This window comes from Brassica rapa, chromosome A07, assembly GCF_000309985.2.
Source record: "Brassica rapa cultivar Chiifu-401-42 chromosome A07, CAAS_Brap_v3.01, whole genome shotgun sequence".
In the NCBI taxonomy this organism is placed as follows: domain Eukaryota; kingdom Viridiplantae; phylum Streptophyta; class Magnoliopsida; order Brassicales; family Brassicaceae; genus Brassica; species Brassica rapa.
The window spans coordinates 5,202,916-5,221,326 of NC_024801.2; the positions used below are offsets into that span (position 1 = coordinate 5,202,916).

Here is an 18,411-nt window from a genome sequence, read left to right on the forward strand (position 1 = left end):
ATGGAATAACTTATCATTAAATGATAAGTGATATCATGTAAATGAGACCAAAGCATGTAAAAAGTTTATGTAGTGATTGTGGAGTTAATAAATAATATTTTTGCACCTACGTAAAAATAACGGACCGGCTGTTACACGGAAAGGATCATGGACAGAATAAAAAGTATTGAAAATGCATTAACCGTAGACGGTATGTGTGTTTGTATTTTTTAATTTTCCCCAACAAATTACATGCGTTTCAAAATTGCAGCAAGTTAATAATATACTATCAAAATTAAATAATTTAGCCAAAATTTTAAATTATAAATCTTAATTTTCGTAAAATTATAAATTGTTTTTTTTTTTTTTGAGAAATGGCTTAAATTATAAATTGTTTGATTCAATCAACAATATTATGCGATTTCTTTAAATAGTACGTATTGTTTGTAGTGAACCAATATCATATAATAGAAATAATATATATATATATATACATATATATAATATGATTTCATTTTAACGTTATAACTTGATATTATATAACCTTGTATATCATTTATTTCTTTAAATAAAAATACTCAAAACTATATCTTTTAGTATCACTTTTTGTTGTTTCAAATTTACCTAAATTTGAAAAATGAATTCTTACTTTGTATAAAATTTAAAAGACCTTAATAATTTGCCTACAATTTTTTCCTGATATATTTCTTTACATAAGATTCGTTTAGGTCCGATTTTCAGACTTTCTTTATAGTTGTCTGATTTTCAGTAGTCTAGGTTATTCCAGAGCAAGGAGCCCACCAACCCATTAGCATAAATTGTCTGTGACATTTTAGTTTCTAACCAAATTATCTTAACTTGTGTGGCCACAAACAGACTCGAGAGTCCACGTATCTACCACCATTCGGTCTATTACATAATAAATTAATAACAGACTTTTCTCACCATTAAAAGTGTCCAGATCATCAAAAAAAAATTAAAACTAATATTTGATTCCTAGGTCTGAATGTGACGCAGAGAGAAAAAGCAGAACAAAAGCGGGAGAGAAAATGTTATGTAGTCCAATCTGCAATTAGTACTCATTCACGATTTTAAAAGGAGGACAAGAAAAAATATATAAAAAATTATGGACTGTATCCAGAACATTTTAATACAAATCCTGCATGTACAAGGAAAAACTAGCGGTGGTGATGAAGGTGACCCATCCCTGTTTTCACTTTTTTTTTTAATTAGTTAAATATTGTTTTGTCTACAATTAATTAACTACTTATTATGTTTTTTCAAACTAAAGATTCTCAAATATGGTTTAATAGTTTATCTTTTCACTTTGTAAAGATATATTATATACTATATATTTTCATATACAATTATTTATATTCTCATTACATATTCATAGTTTTTATATAATAACTATTTATGCTGTTATTTTTTTTTGTATAATAGAAAATATATAACTTCACTAATTAATCATATATAGTGTTTTGAAAAATATAAAACATATATCTTATAATTATTTTATTTCTATTTTTGATAATTAATAAATAAATGAATTAATAGTTGTGTATAAAACTAAATCAGTAAATGAATTCATGCATTTTATTGATAATTCATATATTGATTACATATATTGGAAAACTTGTAACAACTAAAACTAAAACTAGAAATTTAATGAATGCATGCACAATGAAAAATATCAAACATGTTTTTTCTCTTACATATTATTTTTGTTCGTTAAAGATAACGTTTATTAGTATTTTCACATATACTAAGAAAACATACTAAATCAATAAAATAAATCAGACTATAGTAAATAATATATATTTATTTGGTATATTCATAATTTTCTTATAATTTAGTTTCTGTATGTTATACCTGATTTTATTACTTATATATAGTAAGTTGTATTTTGTTTAGATATTTTTTGCTCCTACATTTATTCAGATCATTTTTTCAGATATTTTTTAGATTTTTCACCTGTTTGGGACAGTTTATAACACTTTCGGTTCGGATATGTTTTATAACACCCTACAAAACCCATTCATGTATTTTTTTACATTTTGGACTTGATACAAGTCATTTTTTCGGTTCGGGTTTGGAACAAAATTCAGGTTAAAAATTTTATGTCCAGCCCTAATTAACGTCTTTAGATCATAGTTAGATTTTAATTTGGACTATAAAAATAATTAAAAGGAAATGGAATACTCTTTGTCATTTTAATGAATTTTATCTATTTTTTAAGTTTCAATATATTTATTAGAATCATAATACTTTTTTTTGTTTTCGGTTTTTTTTTTGTAATTGTGTTCACATTTTATATAATGTTTAAATTTTATTTATATTTATTAAATTAATCAAAATAATAATTCATAAGAATTTGTATTTTTGTTTTAGATATTTAATTTACAAAATTATTTTTAACATTTGGTTAAATACACTAATTCGATAAATTAGCTTAACGAGTTAGATCTGTATTTGTTCTGTATGATCTGCTTGATCTGCGTTTGTTCTGCTTGATCTGCATTTGTTCTGCTAGATCTGCGTTTTGGGTTTGATCTGCATTTTCTTGATCTGCATACCATTCGAACCTGGAAGGAATTCTGATGCTGACTTATTGGGAAACAGGCCTTGTAACAGATGGTTTACCGGTATAACTTTGATGATTTAAATGTAGCGTTCCAAAAAAACGTTTGTGTAACAATTTAGTTTTATATTCTTTAGTTTACTTGTGTTTCAAAAAAAAAATTTTAGTTTTCTTGTAATTATATTTAAAAGTAATAATAATGATAATATTAAAAAATTTATAAATAAAATAAATCGTCAATATTAGTTTATATAAACTCTAGATTCACAACTTCACATGTTTTTCATTAAGAAAAAATATATATAATAACCCATCGTTAAATCATAACTTAAAAATAAAAGCAAATAGGGTTTTCTCTTTGGCGACTCCAAGGGCGACTCCATGGCGGCTTGATCAGATCCTCTTAGGGATTTGATCCATTGACAGATCTGTTGTTCTTTGACAATAAATTACCTCTCAGTCATCCTTTACCTGACGAGAGCCTCACCGTTCATGTACCGGAGTTTTGATTATAATCTTCGTTGTGATCAACCCTTCGTTCTCACCTTTCGATCTCGATATCATCTTTCGATTTTGAGTGGGTCTGCCGGCAAATAGTCTCGTACCAAGCCAAAGGATGAATCGACAACTCTCAGCTCATATTGCTGATATAAAAGGGAAACGTATATGTTACGACAACGACGATGAACCTATCCAACTAACGGATGAAGATGATTCTCCTACCATTAAGGATTATCGTATGTCACTGATCGGGAAGATCTTAAACCCTAAGAAACAATCCGTGATCAAGCTGATCCAAACCATGCCGGCGCAGTGGAAGATGCACGATAGGATCACAGCTAATGACCTTGGAAGTGGGAAGTTTCTCCTCAACTTTATGAGTGAAGATGATCCTCAGTCGGTCCTTCGTCAAGGGCCGTTTCACTACAATTTCTGAATGTTCGTGCTTGTTCGTTGGGAACCCGTTGTTCACGACGATTACCCTTGGATCATCCCTTTCTGGGTTGAGATTACAGGCATTCCATTACATTTATGGACGATCAAAAACCTAAGGAACATTGGAGGCAGGCTTGGCCATATTGACACTGTCGAACTCTCGGCAGGACGCATGCTGATTGACGTTGACACTAGGAAACCGCTAACATTCACACGGAAGATAGCATCACCTGGAGGAGAGGAGGTCTCGATTCAAATTCATTACGATAAGCTCTTCAAACATTGTTCATCTTGTGGGATGTTGACTCATGAAGTGGCTTATTGTCCGATGAAGTTTCCAGTTGAAAGAGATCGTGGTGAGCGAACTGGTGTCTTTGAAAGGGTTCAGCTACCTACTGTCAAAACATCTCGAGAGCCGTTGCCGCGAGACCAGAAACCTTATGTCAGATACGAGTCCTATTCACGTTCTGATCGTTACGGTAAGGGAAGCCGTCGCAGTATATCACCTCTAAGGAAACATATGCATGATGGTGGCTTCATGAATGATGCTAGGGCTGGTTATTATCGTTCTGAGGCTTATAATGAAAGCTTTTTGAGAAAGCAAGGTGGCAAAGAGAACAGATACAACTCGAGCTTCTCACGTCGCAACAAAAGGTACGCACCTTATCAGAAACAACAAACTCAAGCATGGGAGGTTAAGGAGAAAACGGAGAAACGCCGGGGCCTGGAGATGATAAGCTGTGAGCCTTATGCTCATGGAATGACCTCAACGCTGACGGCCAGCCCGCCTCCTCAAAGGTCAGCGGATATAGACATGGAGGATCGCAGTAGCAGAAAAAGATTGCAAGTACGATTGTAACTCCGTCTCGACAGGGAAGTGATGGAAATGTTACTAAAAGAGATAGAGAAACAGTTCGCCTACTGTCTTTCTCTCCTAAGGAGAAAGACCAGCTGGATGATTCTCAGATAATAGGAGCTTTGAATGGCATGGAGATCATTGGCACAAGTAATATGGAGGAAGGGGATCGTGAGGATTCCTTGATGGTTGTGGATAATGATGATGACTTGCTGGGGGATGAACTCATGGACATGGATGCTGAAGCCACAAAGGCCGCGGAAACTGATGGAGCCAAGGGTGTGGAGGCTATGATAGGGAAACCTAAAGCTACGTCTTCACGCAAATTTGGAAGCAGGGCTGGCATCCCTCTCGGCCTTCCAAAAAAGAAAGCAGAGTTCCTCCGTCGGGGATCTCCGAAGCTGCGTAGATCATCTTCTCGCGACGTACAACGCTCAGAAACTCATCATTCTGGACAGAAAAGGATTCATAGGGACAGTTCATGCAGCGATTCTGGTTTGGAGGGGTCCAAAAACACCTCCAGACATCATCCATGAAGACACTCAGTTGGAACTGTCGAGGGATTGGGAACAACCTCACAGTTCGACGCCTTAAGGAGATGTGTCAGAAGCATCGCCCAGGACTTGTGTTCCTTTCTGAGACGAAGAATAAACGGCTGTTGTTGCAAAACATTCAGACCGACTTAGGATTTGATCATTTGTTTACTGTTGAGCCACTTGGACTCAGCGGAGGTTTAGCTTTATTTTTTATGGATGAATTTCAAGTTAATGTTTTATTTTCAAATAATCGTATGATTGACATTGAGGCAGTCATTGATGGAATAAAAGTCTATATGACGTTTGTTTATGGAGACCCTGTATTAGAAAGAAGAGAACAAGTTTGGGAACGTCTTACGCGTTTCTCAACAACAAGAAATGGACCTTGGTTCATGATAGGAGATTTTAATGAAATAACATGTCATGATGAGAAAGCAGGAGGACGACAACGCCCTGATAGTTCTTTTCTTCCTTTTAAGCAGATGCTTAATGATTGTGGTATGCTGGAATTTCCTTTCACAGGTGAGATGCTTTCTTGGGTGGGGAAGAGGGCAGGAGGATCAACAGTCCGATGTCGTTTAGACAGAGCTGTAGGAAATGCAGACTGGCATGAGAAGTTTCCCCACTCGGCTGTAAAGTATATGAGGCTATGGGGATCGGACCATCGTCCGATTCTTGCAGACATACTCATAAAGCCCACGAGAAGATCCAAAAAGTTTAAGTTTGACAAAAGATGGCTGGATAATGAAGAGCTACGGCAAGTTATCCTTGAGGGATGGAAATCCCCTGATCTCCCCCCCAATGCGTCTATCATGGAACATATTTCCAGCTGCAGGAGAGCATTGAGTGAATGGCGAAGGCAAAATAATGTCAATTCGGCAAAATTAGTGGAGGAGCTTAAAGAAAAAGTTGAAGGTTTGTATGCACATGATAGTGCCACAACTGAGGAAATTGCAGCAGCCTTAAAGGAACTCTCAGATGCCCTTAAAGCAGAAGAGATGTTCTGAAAACAGAAGAGTCGGGTGTTTTGGTTGAGAGAAGGAGATAGAAATACAAAATTTTTCCATGCTTTGACGAAGCAAAGAAGAGCAAGGAATAAGATCACACAGCTCTTGGATGAGAATGGAAATGTTGTTGAGGATGAAGAAGGACTAGTAGCCATTGCTACTAGCTATTTTAGGCAGATTTTTGAATCATCGAATCAGGAGGAAATTGAGGAGGCGCTAGCTCAAGTTCCAACAACGATCACTGGTGATATGAATGCTAACCTTACAGCCCCGATCTCTGAATGGGAAGTCAAATTAGCGCTTTTTGCCATGCATCCAGAGAAGGCTCCAGGACCAGATGGGATGACTGCACTTTTTTACCAGAAATTCTGGGACATAGTAAAAGAGGATCTAACTCTTATGGTTAATAATTTCCTCTTTGAGGGGGTGGTGGCGAAAGGACTGAATGATACAAATATATGTCTCATCCCGAAGGTAATGAAGCCAAATGCGATGGCTCAGTTTAGGCCCATTAGTATGTGCAATGTCAGCTACAAGATTATCTCTAAAGTCTTATGCCAGAGGTTAAAAAAAGTACTACCAGGCTTGATATCAGAAATCCAGTCAGCCTTTGTTGCTGGGAGACAGATTTCTGATAATGTTATGATCGCTCAGGAAATGTTCCACGCATTGCGAACGAAGCCAAGTGGACGGAATAAAAGGATGGCCATCAAGACAGACATGAGCAAAGCATATGATAGGATGGAGTGGTCTTTTATTGAAGTTGTCCTGCGTAAGATGGGTTTCTCAGAAATTTGGATCAGCTGGGTCATGCGATGCATTACATCGGTGAAATATAAGGTTCTCATGAATGGAGAACCAAGAGGAAATATTACTCCAGGTAGAGGTTTACGCCAAGGAGATCCTCTGTCTCCTTTCATTTTTATTCTATGCACGGAAGCGCTCGCTAGCCTTCTTAATCATGCAGAGATACAAGGGAAGATAACAGGGATGCGTGTTACACGCACGTGTCCGTCGGTATCCCACCTTCTCTTTGCTGATGATAGCCTTTTCTTCTGTAAGGCGGAGCCCCGTGAATGTGAAGAAGTTATGAAAGTAGTCAGAAGATATGGCAAGGCATCTGGTCAATGTATCAACTTTGACAAATCGTCCTTACTCTTCGGTAAGCGGATTAATGCAACTACTAGACAAGAGATTAAAGATGCACTTGGGATACAGAATGAAGGTGGAATGGGAACATACTTGGGCATTCCCGAAGACATAAGTGGATCTAAATGCAAGCTTTTTGCATTCCTGAAAGATAAGCTGATGCATAGAGTGAATGGATGGACAGGTAGATGGCTCTCAAAAGGTGGAAAGGAGGTGTTGATCAAATCCATCCTGCTTGCTCTTCCGACATACGTCATGTCGACTTTCCTGCTCCCATTGGAGATATGTGAAAATTTAGCTAGTGCCATCGCCCAGTTCTGGTGGAGCTCGAATCCACCTAAGAGAGGAATACACTGGGCAAAATGGGAAAAAGTGTGCCTACCAAGAGAGGAGGGTGGAATTGGTTTCCGAATGATCCATGAGTTCAATCTGGCTCTTCTGGCTAAGCAAATGTGGAGACTAGTACAGGTCCCTAATTCTCTGGTCGCTAGAGTTTTACGGGGAAGATATTATAATTTGAGCTCTCCCTTGAGAGTAAACGCTGTGACTAGCCCATCATATGTGTGGACTAGCATTTCTGCTGCAAGAAAATTGCTACTACTGGGTATTAGGCAGAAGAAACATTCAGGCTATGAAGTTAAGGTGTGGGTGGATCCATGGATCCCATTGAGCCCCGCGAGGCCTGCTGTCCCCATAGCTCCAGTGATGCATCCTAATATGAGAATAAGCGATCTTATTGATCAGGAATCAAAGGATTGGGATGTGGGACTATTGGAGAATTATGTTCATCTTGCGGATATACCATTCATAAGGAGTTTGGCAATAAGTTCAACTCATCGTCGTGATACCTTCTGCTGGGACTTTACAAGGAATGGACAATACACGGTCAAATCTGGATATTGGGTGGCCCAGAATCTATTAAAGATAACAGAGGAAAAGGATGTTTTAGAGCCTAGTATTACAAAGCTCCAAGCCTTTGCGTGGAAATTAAAGGCTCCTACGAAGATATGTCATCTTATATGGCAGTTGGTAACTGGTCACGTGGCAGTAACGAGGAACTTAATTAGACGCAATATGAGGTGTGATAATTACTGCCCAAGATGTGGAGAAGTGGAGGAGACCGTCACACATGCAATTTTTGAATGTCCACCAGCTCTTCAAGCATGGTCTTTATCATCAACTCCGACAGGCCCAAATATTTTCCCGGTTTCGAGCGTCTACACAAATATGGATTATCTATTCTGGAGGAAGAATAGTATCATTGGGCCAGAGTATGATAGGGATCCATATCCCTGGATAATATGGTACATTTGGAAGGCTAGGAATGAAAAACTCTTTAGGGGAACAGACAGAGATCCATTGGAACTAGTTAGACATGCAGAGAGTGAATGCCAAGCTTGGTTTGATGCGAATGATGTGGTACAAACTGAGGCACAAGATAATATAAGTGAGGAACCCCAAGTCGTACGCTTGAGGAATATTTGCTTGTTAGATGGCTCTTGGACATCTTCTGCTAACTTTAGTGGAAGCGGATGGGCATGGATGGATAGCTCTGGGGAGACTCAACTTATGGGAGCAAGGAACCTTCCCCGACGTGAATCAGCCTTACACTCGGAAGTAGAAGCACTACGGTGGGCGATGGAGAACATGCTACAATATTCGACCTGTCAGAGCTTTGGAACAGATTGTAAGGAACTGATTGCAATGGTAAAGGACCCTCAGGCATGGCCAAGCTTTTCGACAGAATTGGAGAGGATAGGAACGCTACAGATATGCTTCCCAGCTTTCAACATCTCTCACGTTCCACGGACGCACAATCGGACTGCTGATTTTTTAGCTAAGACTGCTAGATCTTTCCATAGAGAATTACATTTTGTTGGTTGTTCTATTCCGGTTTGGTTACCCAGACCACCTCAAGTTTGAGTAATAGAATGGCCTTTTGACGTCAAAAAAAAAAAATCATAACTTAAAATGATACACAAAAATAGACAGAGAAATAAAAGGTCCACCAAAGAAAACACAATATGCACTCCCACATATAATCAAAGAAATGAGAACTTAAAAAATCGGTGCACAAAAAAAAAATTGGTAGATTATTAAATTTTATAACAAATTTTAAATATTTGACAGAATACAGAGAAAATAAAAAAACAGAAAAACTAAAAACTACAATAAAGACTAAAGCTACAAAGAAAAACAAGCAAAAGCAACAAACAAAAAACACCTAAAAATAAATTAAGGGGATCATGGATGATAAAGCACCAATTCCGAGTATAGAACTCGAACATTTGCAAAGTTGCCGCAGATCCAAAGAACTGGAATCCTCATCTTTGTTGCCAAGAGCTCCTCTTTCCGAGACCTGCCCTTAAACCTCGCAAGTGAGAATAGCCTATAGCTTCTCCAAGAACTATGAAAACGAACCAACTTCAGAAGATCAAGCTACACCCGGCGGCATAGGAGCTTCTACTAGCAATCAGAGAAGTTGCCTCCGGCCAGCATCCTCAAGCTATAAAATCCTGAAGAATCATCTCCCAAGGTTGCAACAGAGCCGCCAAAGTCAGACCGATGCCTCTATTCAACACCTAATCACCACCAACACTGCAGCAGACCAAAACTCAATTGAATAATCCCATGTCCATAACCTTTGAAGCGAAGCCACGCTGGAAACCATAATAGATCTGGATAGATCCGAAGAGCAAACAAAGGGGAAACTCTGAACTCCACCACATTGAAGCGCCACCCCCAGCCATCACCGAAGAGGTGCTCACGCCAGACCCAAGACATCCGCCTAGGCATAACCTCACGAAGGAGAATATGCACACGCCGAAAAGAGATGCCACTAATGAGACGTCGCACCCTGACCACCGCACTTGACTGGAGCAGGGACAGTACTCAAATCCCTGCCATTGAGAAAGAGCAGACGAACCAGAGAGAGGCCAAAACACCATTTTGATCGAAAGATCACTTAAGACGAGACAAGAAGAGGTAGACAGATCGCCGATGAACTGCCAAACGCCACACAATTACAATGAATAGATCTGTCACCTCAACCACCAGATAATCTTTCCCAAAGTGGTGACTCCTCAACTTCCCTGCTGAAAACTGAATAAGCAGAGAAGCATAACCGAACAAAAGAAAGCAGAACAGCCCTCTCCAGACAGAGGTGAGGAGCACCGACCACGGAGAGCTGGAACGAGCTAAGGCGAAGAGGAGTGGCAGCTGCAAGTCGAGAAAGAATATAAGAAGAACTTATTAAGCACTCACAATAATGTTTACAAGTTATGGGAATATAAAATAACATAATAGTATTTAACACTTTCGTACTATTATTAAATTAAGTTCCCGACACAACATATTTCTGGAAACACACACAACAAAGAATTACAATACAAAATAACACCCAATTAACATATATTGCAGCATCCATAATTACTATGTATAGTAAATTCACATGAAACATATAAAGTTAGTCTTATATAAGTTAAGAAAAAAAGAACAAGAGAAAGTGAGTAACTCCTAGAGAAAAATAAAGGAATCAGTATTATATAAATGAAAAGAAACACAAACAAAAATAATGTACGATAATTATAAACTGTATAAAATAATTCTTTTTTTAACTATAAACAAAACCGGTGAGAAAGAAAAAGAAATTTAAATTTGATAAACGCAGGTTGGATAATTAAGAACTAAAGCAAGTCATTTTGGAAGGTTGGAAGTAAGAGGATTTGCCACCAGAAGCTAATATAATGAATCATATTGCCAGTTGTAGAAAGGCATTGAGTCAATGGAGGAGACAAAACAATGTGAATACAGAAAAGCAAGTGGAGGAGCTTAAAGAAAAGGTGGAGGATCTATATTCAAATGATGATGCTACCTCTGAGGAAATAGCTGACGCGCTTAAGGAACTAACTACTGCTCTTAAGGCAGAAGAGATGTTTTGGAGACAGAATAGTACGGTTCTCTGGTTAAGGGAAGGTGATAAGAACTCTAAATATTTTCATGTGCTGGTGAAGCAGAAAAGAGCGAGGAATAGGATCACACAACTTCTAGACGAGAATGGAAACGTGGTGGAGGATGAGGAAGGATTAGTAGCCAATGCTACTAGCTATTTCAGGCAAATTTTTGAGTCTTCAAACCCGGAGGATATAGACGATGCTTTGACAGAGGTATCAACATCGATTACTGGGGCAGTAAATGAGGACCTCACAAGACTAGTAACTGAATGGGAGGTAAAACTGTCTCTTTTCGCAATGCACCCAGAAAAAGCCCCAGGGCCAGATGGAATGACGGCTCTTTTCTATCAGAAGTTTTGGGATATTGTCAAAGAGGAATTAAGTCTTATGGTTAATCAGTTTCTTTTCGAAGGAACAATGGCGCATGGATTAAATGATACTAATATCTTCCTAATTCCACAGACGGATAAGCCGAAAGAGATGACAAAATTTAGACCTATCAGCATGTGCAATGTCAGTTATAAAATAATATATAAGGTCTTATGCCAAAGATTGAAGAAGGTCCTCCCACAACGGATATCAGAAACCCAGTCAGTTTTTGTTGCAGGGAGACAGATCACAGATAATATCATGATAGCTCTGGAGATGTTTCACGCTCTAAGAACCAAACAAGGTAGACAAGTCAAGAGAATGGGCATAAAGACGGATATGAGTAAAGCATATGATATGATTGATTGGTCATTCATTGACGCTGTCATGCGGAAGATGGGTTTTTCAGAAATATGGATTGGCTTGATTATGAGTGTATTACCTCGGTCAAGTACAAAGTACTCATGAATGGAGACGCAAGGGGAAATATTGTTCCAGGTAGAGGTTTACGTCAAGGAGATCCTCTGTCTCCTTTCATATTTATTCTATGCACAGAAGCGCTCGTTAGCCTTCTTAATCATGCAGAGAATCAAGGGAAGATAACGGGCACGCGAGTCGCATGCGCTTGCCCCTCGGTATCACACCTTCTCTTTGCTGATGATAGCCTTTTCTTTTGTAAGGCAGAACCCTGTGAATATGAAGAAGTTATGAAAGTAGTCACGAAATATGGGAAAGCATCAGGACAATGTATTAACTTTCATAAATCCTCATTACTCTTTGGTAAGAGGATTTTTGCTAATGATCGACAGCTGATTAAAGATACACTTGGTATCCAAAATGAAGGGGGGGATGGGATCCTACTTAGGAATTCCAGAGGATATTAGTGGATCTAAGTGTAGGCTATTTGTGTTCTTGAAAGAAAAACTACTACACAGAGTGAATGGATGGACAGGTAGATATGGCTATCAAAAGGTGGAAAAGAAGTTCTAATAAAATCTATCCTGTTAGCTCTTCCGACATATGTCATGTTCAGTTTCTACTCCCTTTGGAGATATGTGAAAACCTTGCGAGTGCCATCGCACAATTCTGGTGGAGTTCAAATCCACCAAAGCATGGGATCCACTGGGCTAAATGGGAGAAGATGTGTGCCCCTAGAGAGGAGGGAGGTATTGGTTTTCGCATGATCCACGAATTTAACCTTGCCCTTCTGGCGAAACAGCTTTGGCGTCTTGTACTATTCCCAGATTCACTAGTGGCGAGAGTTCTTCGGGGAAGATACTATCGATTGAGTTTGCCTTTGCGAATCGGTGCAGTGGATAGTCCATCGTATGTGTGAATGAGTTTCATACCGGCAAGAAAACTTTTACTCTTGGGCATCATGAGTAAAGTGCACCCAAATTAATGTTTGGCAAGATCCATGGATTCCTTCGATTCCAGCAAGACCGGCGTGCCCAGAGCCCCATTAGTTAATCCAGAGATGTTAGTCAGTAATCTTATCGATTTTGAATCAAAGGAGTGGGATACTCTAATACTAGATCAATATGTAGAACGAGAGGATATATCTATTATTCAGAGTCTGGCCATAAGCCCTACTCATCGACGCGATAATTCTCCACTCATGAAAGACTGTGTATGCAATGTTCTCCATTCATGAAAGACTAAACTGTGTTAATAATTTGATTGATATAGTTTGTGGTGTTGGAGACTTATTGTTTGTTTGTTTTTAATTTGTTACTTGTACTGTTGAGATTACATTAATTATATTAAGGTTATCGAGAGTACTTTTGTTTCTGAATATATTTTCTCCAGTCTGGTAGTGTAAGTTATGTATATTAAGTAATATTATTTTATTCTTATTATGTTGATTATATGCTTTTTTTTTTAATTTTAAACTTGTTGCTTTTATCGGACCTTTAAAACAAATACATGAAGACTTGTAGAAATAACTATAAAATGAGTGACAATTAGTATTTGGGCTATAATGGCTTTTAAACGAATATATGTATTTTTCATAAGAAGACAATAGCATTGGTCTGTTGACATTGAGCATGTAAGCTATTTTCATAAGACAAGAGGAGTGAGCAAGTGGAGATGTTCTTGCCTCCTTTGTGTCTGTTGGGATTGTGTCTTGTATCTCCTGGTGTGACGGTGTTTGTTTCTCTTTTGTTTGATGGGTAATATGTAAACAAAAATCATTGTTATTTGTATTTATCAGAGTTTGTAACTTACTCTGCTTTTTTGTTTAGGTAATTTTACTGATCTTGGTAGTTTGTAAATTGTTAAACAGCTGGCCGTTTAGTTTGTATTTGTTTAGTTGTCTCAATGTATGTGTCGTTGAGTTTTTGTTGAGTTTGATTGGTTTGGTATACTTATTTTGAAGTTTATTTGTAAGACTAGACAAAAAGAGAGGTGATCATTAATGATGCATCTTTTTGAGATTCTAGTTTTTGGTGTTTTGATTGTTTGAGTTATTGTGATTTCTTTTAAGCTGTAAAATAAAGATTTATGTAAAATTAGATTGATAAGAAAGGGAGATAAATAGACAACCACAAATCTTGGGTATGAAATATTTTTTATTATTGATGTTAGCACAATATAGACAATAATATAAAGGAAATTATGTGTTGATTTTTTCTTAGGGATCAATGAAGAGACGAATAACGACTCGAGCTGTTTCTTTGGTGAGATTAGTGCCGTGGACATAACATATTTGCCCAACCACATCTGCGAGTTTAAATATCAGTTATGATATCAAAACATAATATCAACCCAGATGCAACATGATAATATACTTGGGAGTTCTAGGTTTGTGTTCGCAATCACTTGGAGATTGTCGAACAGTCTAATCTTAACTGGAGATAGATCTCCAGAGCACCCGTGATGACTTCAACAATAATGGTTAGTGAGATAAAACAAATTAGGAATGGATGATCAGTTATCTTGTACATGCTTGAGCACCTAGCAACCTCAAAACGATAGACTTTCACAATGGAACCTGCTTTCAAAAGATGACATGTAAGGATTAGCACGTCCGACGGGAGTAAACCTATGAATCACGGAATCTGCAAATAATATTATTCAACAAAGAATCAGGAAATCAATTAAAACAGTTATGTTAAATAAGTGTGATAGATCGAAGATTAACTTACGTTTTCATCAAGGAAGAGAACCGTGATTCCGACAAACTCCCTGTCTTTCTTGAAGTTCATGGATCCCAGAAGCGAGGAAGTCAGAGGCTATGCTCTGACTTCTACGACCAAGACGGAGATAATCGAAGGTTGCATGACGGACGCCGGAACGCCGGTTTGACGAACTGGAGAGGCAGAGAAAAACATTTTCTAGAAGATGGTTAAATCTAAGAGGAATCAATGAGTTTTGTGCATATGCAGATTGGGTCATCAAAGATGAGAATCATATATGGGGTTTACAGAGGGGCTACAAATCAGGAACATTTATGATCAAATGATTTAAGATGTGGACATGAAGAGTTCACCGGTGAAAGAATATATTACGAACAGATAAAGGCCCAACTTTGTAACTCAGACTTGTTTGAGACAATGATGAAAAGAACTTAAACTCATGTTAAACGACAACAGTTTACAATATGGGAAAACTAGATTATGGGGGAGAAAATTTTAATTTTTCTCGGTTTATTTAATTATGGGGGAGTGAGAGATAAAACAATGTTCCTGGTTTTTGTGGTTTTGGTTTTATGTTTATCTCTAACTCTTGAACTTGCATATTTTGAACCTTCATTTCAGTTTAATGCACATATTATTCAGGATATATGTGTTCGAATGTGTGTGGTTGTTTGAGTGGATCTGTGCAGGTACTTGAGAGGAATCCAAACTAAAAGGGGGAGATTGTAGATGCAAAGATCAGATAGATGTTCTGATACAGACGCAAGTACATCAGTGAATAGAGCAGAGTCTGTAACAGTGAAGTGTACGTGCGGATGAACAAGTCAAGATGAAGATTGCGACTTAAGGAATGGAATGCGGACCAAGGCGAAGTTAATACGAAGACATCTTGGGGAGCAAGCTTGAAGAGATTCACCTTGGAGAAGGGAGATCTCACGATGGGAAGTTTCTTAAAGACTTTGGACAGGTTTTAGGGTTGCCTTATTTGGGTAGATAGTGAATATTGGATAGATAGGCGTGGATAGCCGACTTGGCTGTATTGTATATATAGTCATACTCGACATGTGGATTAGGGTTGTCGAGAGAATTGTATTCTTAGCATAAAAGTGGAGTTCACTAAGCTTGTAAGCGAGTGAATAACACTAAGGGCTAAGGGGTAGAGGTTCTAGAGATCTTGTATTCGATCTTAGGACGTGTGAGGCTAGGGGAGCAAGTCAAGAAGGGTCTTGATCTTGTTCGGGTTCTGTTTAAAGAGAGACTTGTAAGTTCACTTTAAAAGAATACTAGTAATAGCACATATCTTTGTAAAGATATTTTCTGGTGTACTCTCTGCTTTACTTTGTGGGTTAGTTCTTGCATTTACATTGGCCACCTCTAGTAATAACTCATACGGTTAAACTCTTATATACTTTTGTTTTAAATCTATTTGTTTTTACTGAGACAAATAATAAATAATTAAAAATAATAATGCTTTACATAATTAGAAGTTTACATGTTACTTTATTCATATTTCGGTGGTTATCACTTCTGAGTGTAATATTATTCTTTCTCAATATTTATCTCAAATTTGTGTTTAGTCTATAAATATTTTAAGTTTGTATAGTAATGCTTTTATCTTCGTTTGAAAATCAATTAAAAATATTGAGTTACTTAATTATTTTATCTATGCAAAACAATTACAAAGGCCATTTTAAAATATTTTTTCTTATTTTCAAATTTGTTTATACTTTTTCCTAGCATAAATAGAAATTTGTTATAGTTTAGAACTATTTTTTTGCTAATTTAATTATTAGTTGTTTGTAATGTAATGATGCTGTTTTTTTGTCAACAATAATATTATTTAATAATTTTGATGTATTTTTGAAAAATGATTTTCTTTTTTTCTTTTTTGTTTCGGGCAGCTATAAAAGCTCGCATGACTCTGATGGAAATAAATAAATCCCATACAACTATCATAAGCAGATTTGAAATTCGGACTATGCAAACAAATTGTAAGAAATTTCGGATCTTACTAATCTTTCCTACTTGTTTAGTTAATCCGAGTAAGTAACAATTAAAGATCACATTCGCCATCCAATATCGATTTACTGTAGACTATGAAGCGCTTGAAAGGAAGGAGAGATAAAGTGAAGAAGATCCTAACCTGAGGAACTCCTTTACCAGAGCAAACCTTCTTCACAAGAAAGATTGGTTGAAATGGAAATAATTTGCCTTTTGGTCTCAGTACCTGCATGAAATGAGGAGGAATCATCCTGTTCAGATTGATCAAACAATCCACCAAGTATTGGGATTGTCTAATCCAATGCAGGCCGTTGCAGAGAGAGAGAGAGGAAGAAACACTTCAAAGACCCTTGCACCTAGCACATTCTGGCGCTTTATAAAAACTAGAGAGAATTTCTTTACAATCGCCCAAAAAAAAACCACAAATTACAAAACAGATTGCAGACACGGAGAACACACAAAGAAGACACATGAATGCACTGTGCAGATCAGTTAATGAACTCACTAGAAGATAACACCGAAGAATTGAAAAGTCTGACAACCCATCCCGCTCACTCGGAACCCAGCACACAGCCTTGCATGGCACCGACCCTAACCCCTCATCGTGGGAGGAAACGCATCCACATCCACCGGAAGGTTATTTGTGCGCTTGGCGTTACTCGATCCCAAGACTTCACCCTTTAACAACACTCCTCTAGGATGAGTTGTCACCAATTGATCTGCAGATCAATTGGTGAAAACTCATCCTAGAGGAGTGTTGTTAAGCGACTTTTTTTTGTGACAACCCGTCCCGCTCACTCAAAACCCAGCTCACAGCCCTGTAGGGCACCGAACCTAACCCCTCACCGTGGGAAAAAATGCCTCCACATCCAACGGTAGGTTATTGGTGCGCTTGGCGTTACTTGTGAGTGAGGCCAAATAACGGGGAAAGTCAAGCATGATTGGGCTGGAGTAGTGAAAGTATCACACCCATATCTTGCTTAACAGAGACGGCATGAATTCACATTGCCTTCATCAACAAGAAACACTCAAAAGGCCAATGCAAATCTCATTCCCAAGGATCGAATCCAAATGTCTTACAAAATTGTACTAAAACGAATAGGAAACGCTTAAAACCAAATCACCAAGTCTTAAAATGAAATAACTTAAATAAAACCAAACAACCCGAAAACCAGCACCACACCGAGATGACCACTCCTGCACTTCCTCGAACTCACCTGAAAAAGAAAGGATGGGTGAGTATTTCGACAAATACTCAGTGAGGGAAGCTCTAGGAGACCCGAAATCAATCACCAACAATCATCACACAACATAGCTTAAGCATGTAACTTAAACATTCAGTAAATCGAAAGCAAACAACAAGAAACGAGGATAAACCCCGACGGTGCCAACATGAGACTAACGCCACATCACGCTGTCTCCACGCCTCTCATGTTGTCGTGTGAGAACTTGCCACATCACGCTGTCTCCGTGAGTTCCACACCTTCACGCGATCACGCCACATCACGCTGTCTCCACGTGATCCGGGCCACCACATTCACGCGGTCACGCCACATCACGCTGTCTCCACGTGATCCGTGTTACTACATTTTTACTTCACATACAGGCACGGCGCATGTCCTCTCTGGCGATGAATCATGCCAACTCAAACGATTGCCACATGACCCAACAAGAAACGATGTAACGCCCGAGACATACATATATGTCATTCCACCACGTTACACCGGCACACATAGGCCTTAAGCCTTTCTCTAACTCATTTACATCTCCCAATTATATAGATATCATACTCTTATACAATAACCCAAACCAATACAATCATCACATTCAATCCTCAAACATCATTCAACCATATTTTAACAATCTTAGCAATAGATCTATGTTTTTCACACATCAAGCATCAA

The 18,411-nt window shown here is 37.9% G+C and overlaps 1 protein-coding gene across 1 annotated transcript; it reads left to right on the forward strand.

The window, feature by feature from the left end:
* The first annotated feature begins 5,184 nt into the window (after nt 1-5,184).
* On the forward strand, nt 5,185-9,918 carry LOC117126792. The gene is made up of 4 exons (XM_033275904.1): nt 5,185-5,888; nt 5,973-6,775; nt 6,980-8,751; nt 9,721-9,918. The coding sequence occupies exons 1-4, from the start codon at nt 5,185-5,187 to the stop codon at nt 9,916-9,918; spliced, it is 3,477 nt and encodes a 1,158-aa protein (XP_033131795.1).
* Nucleotides 9,919-18,411: the final 8,493 nt, after the last annotated feature.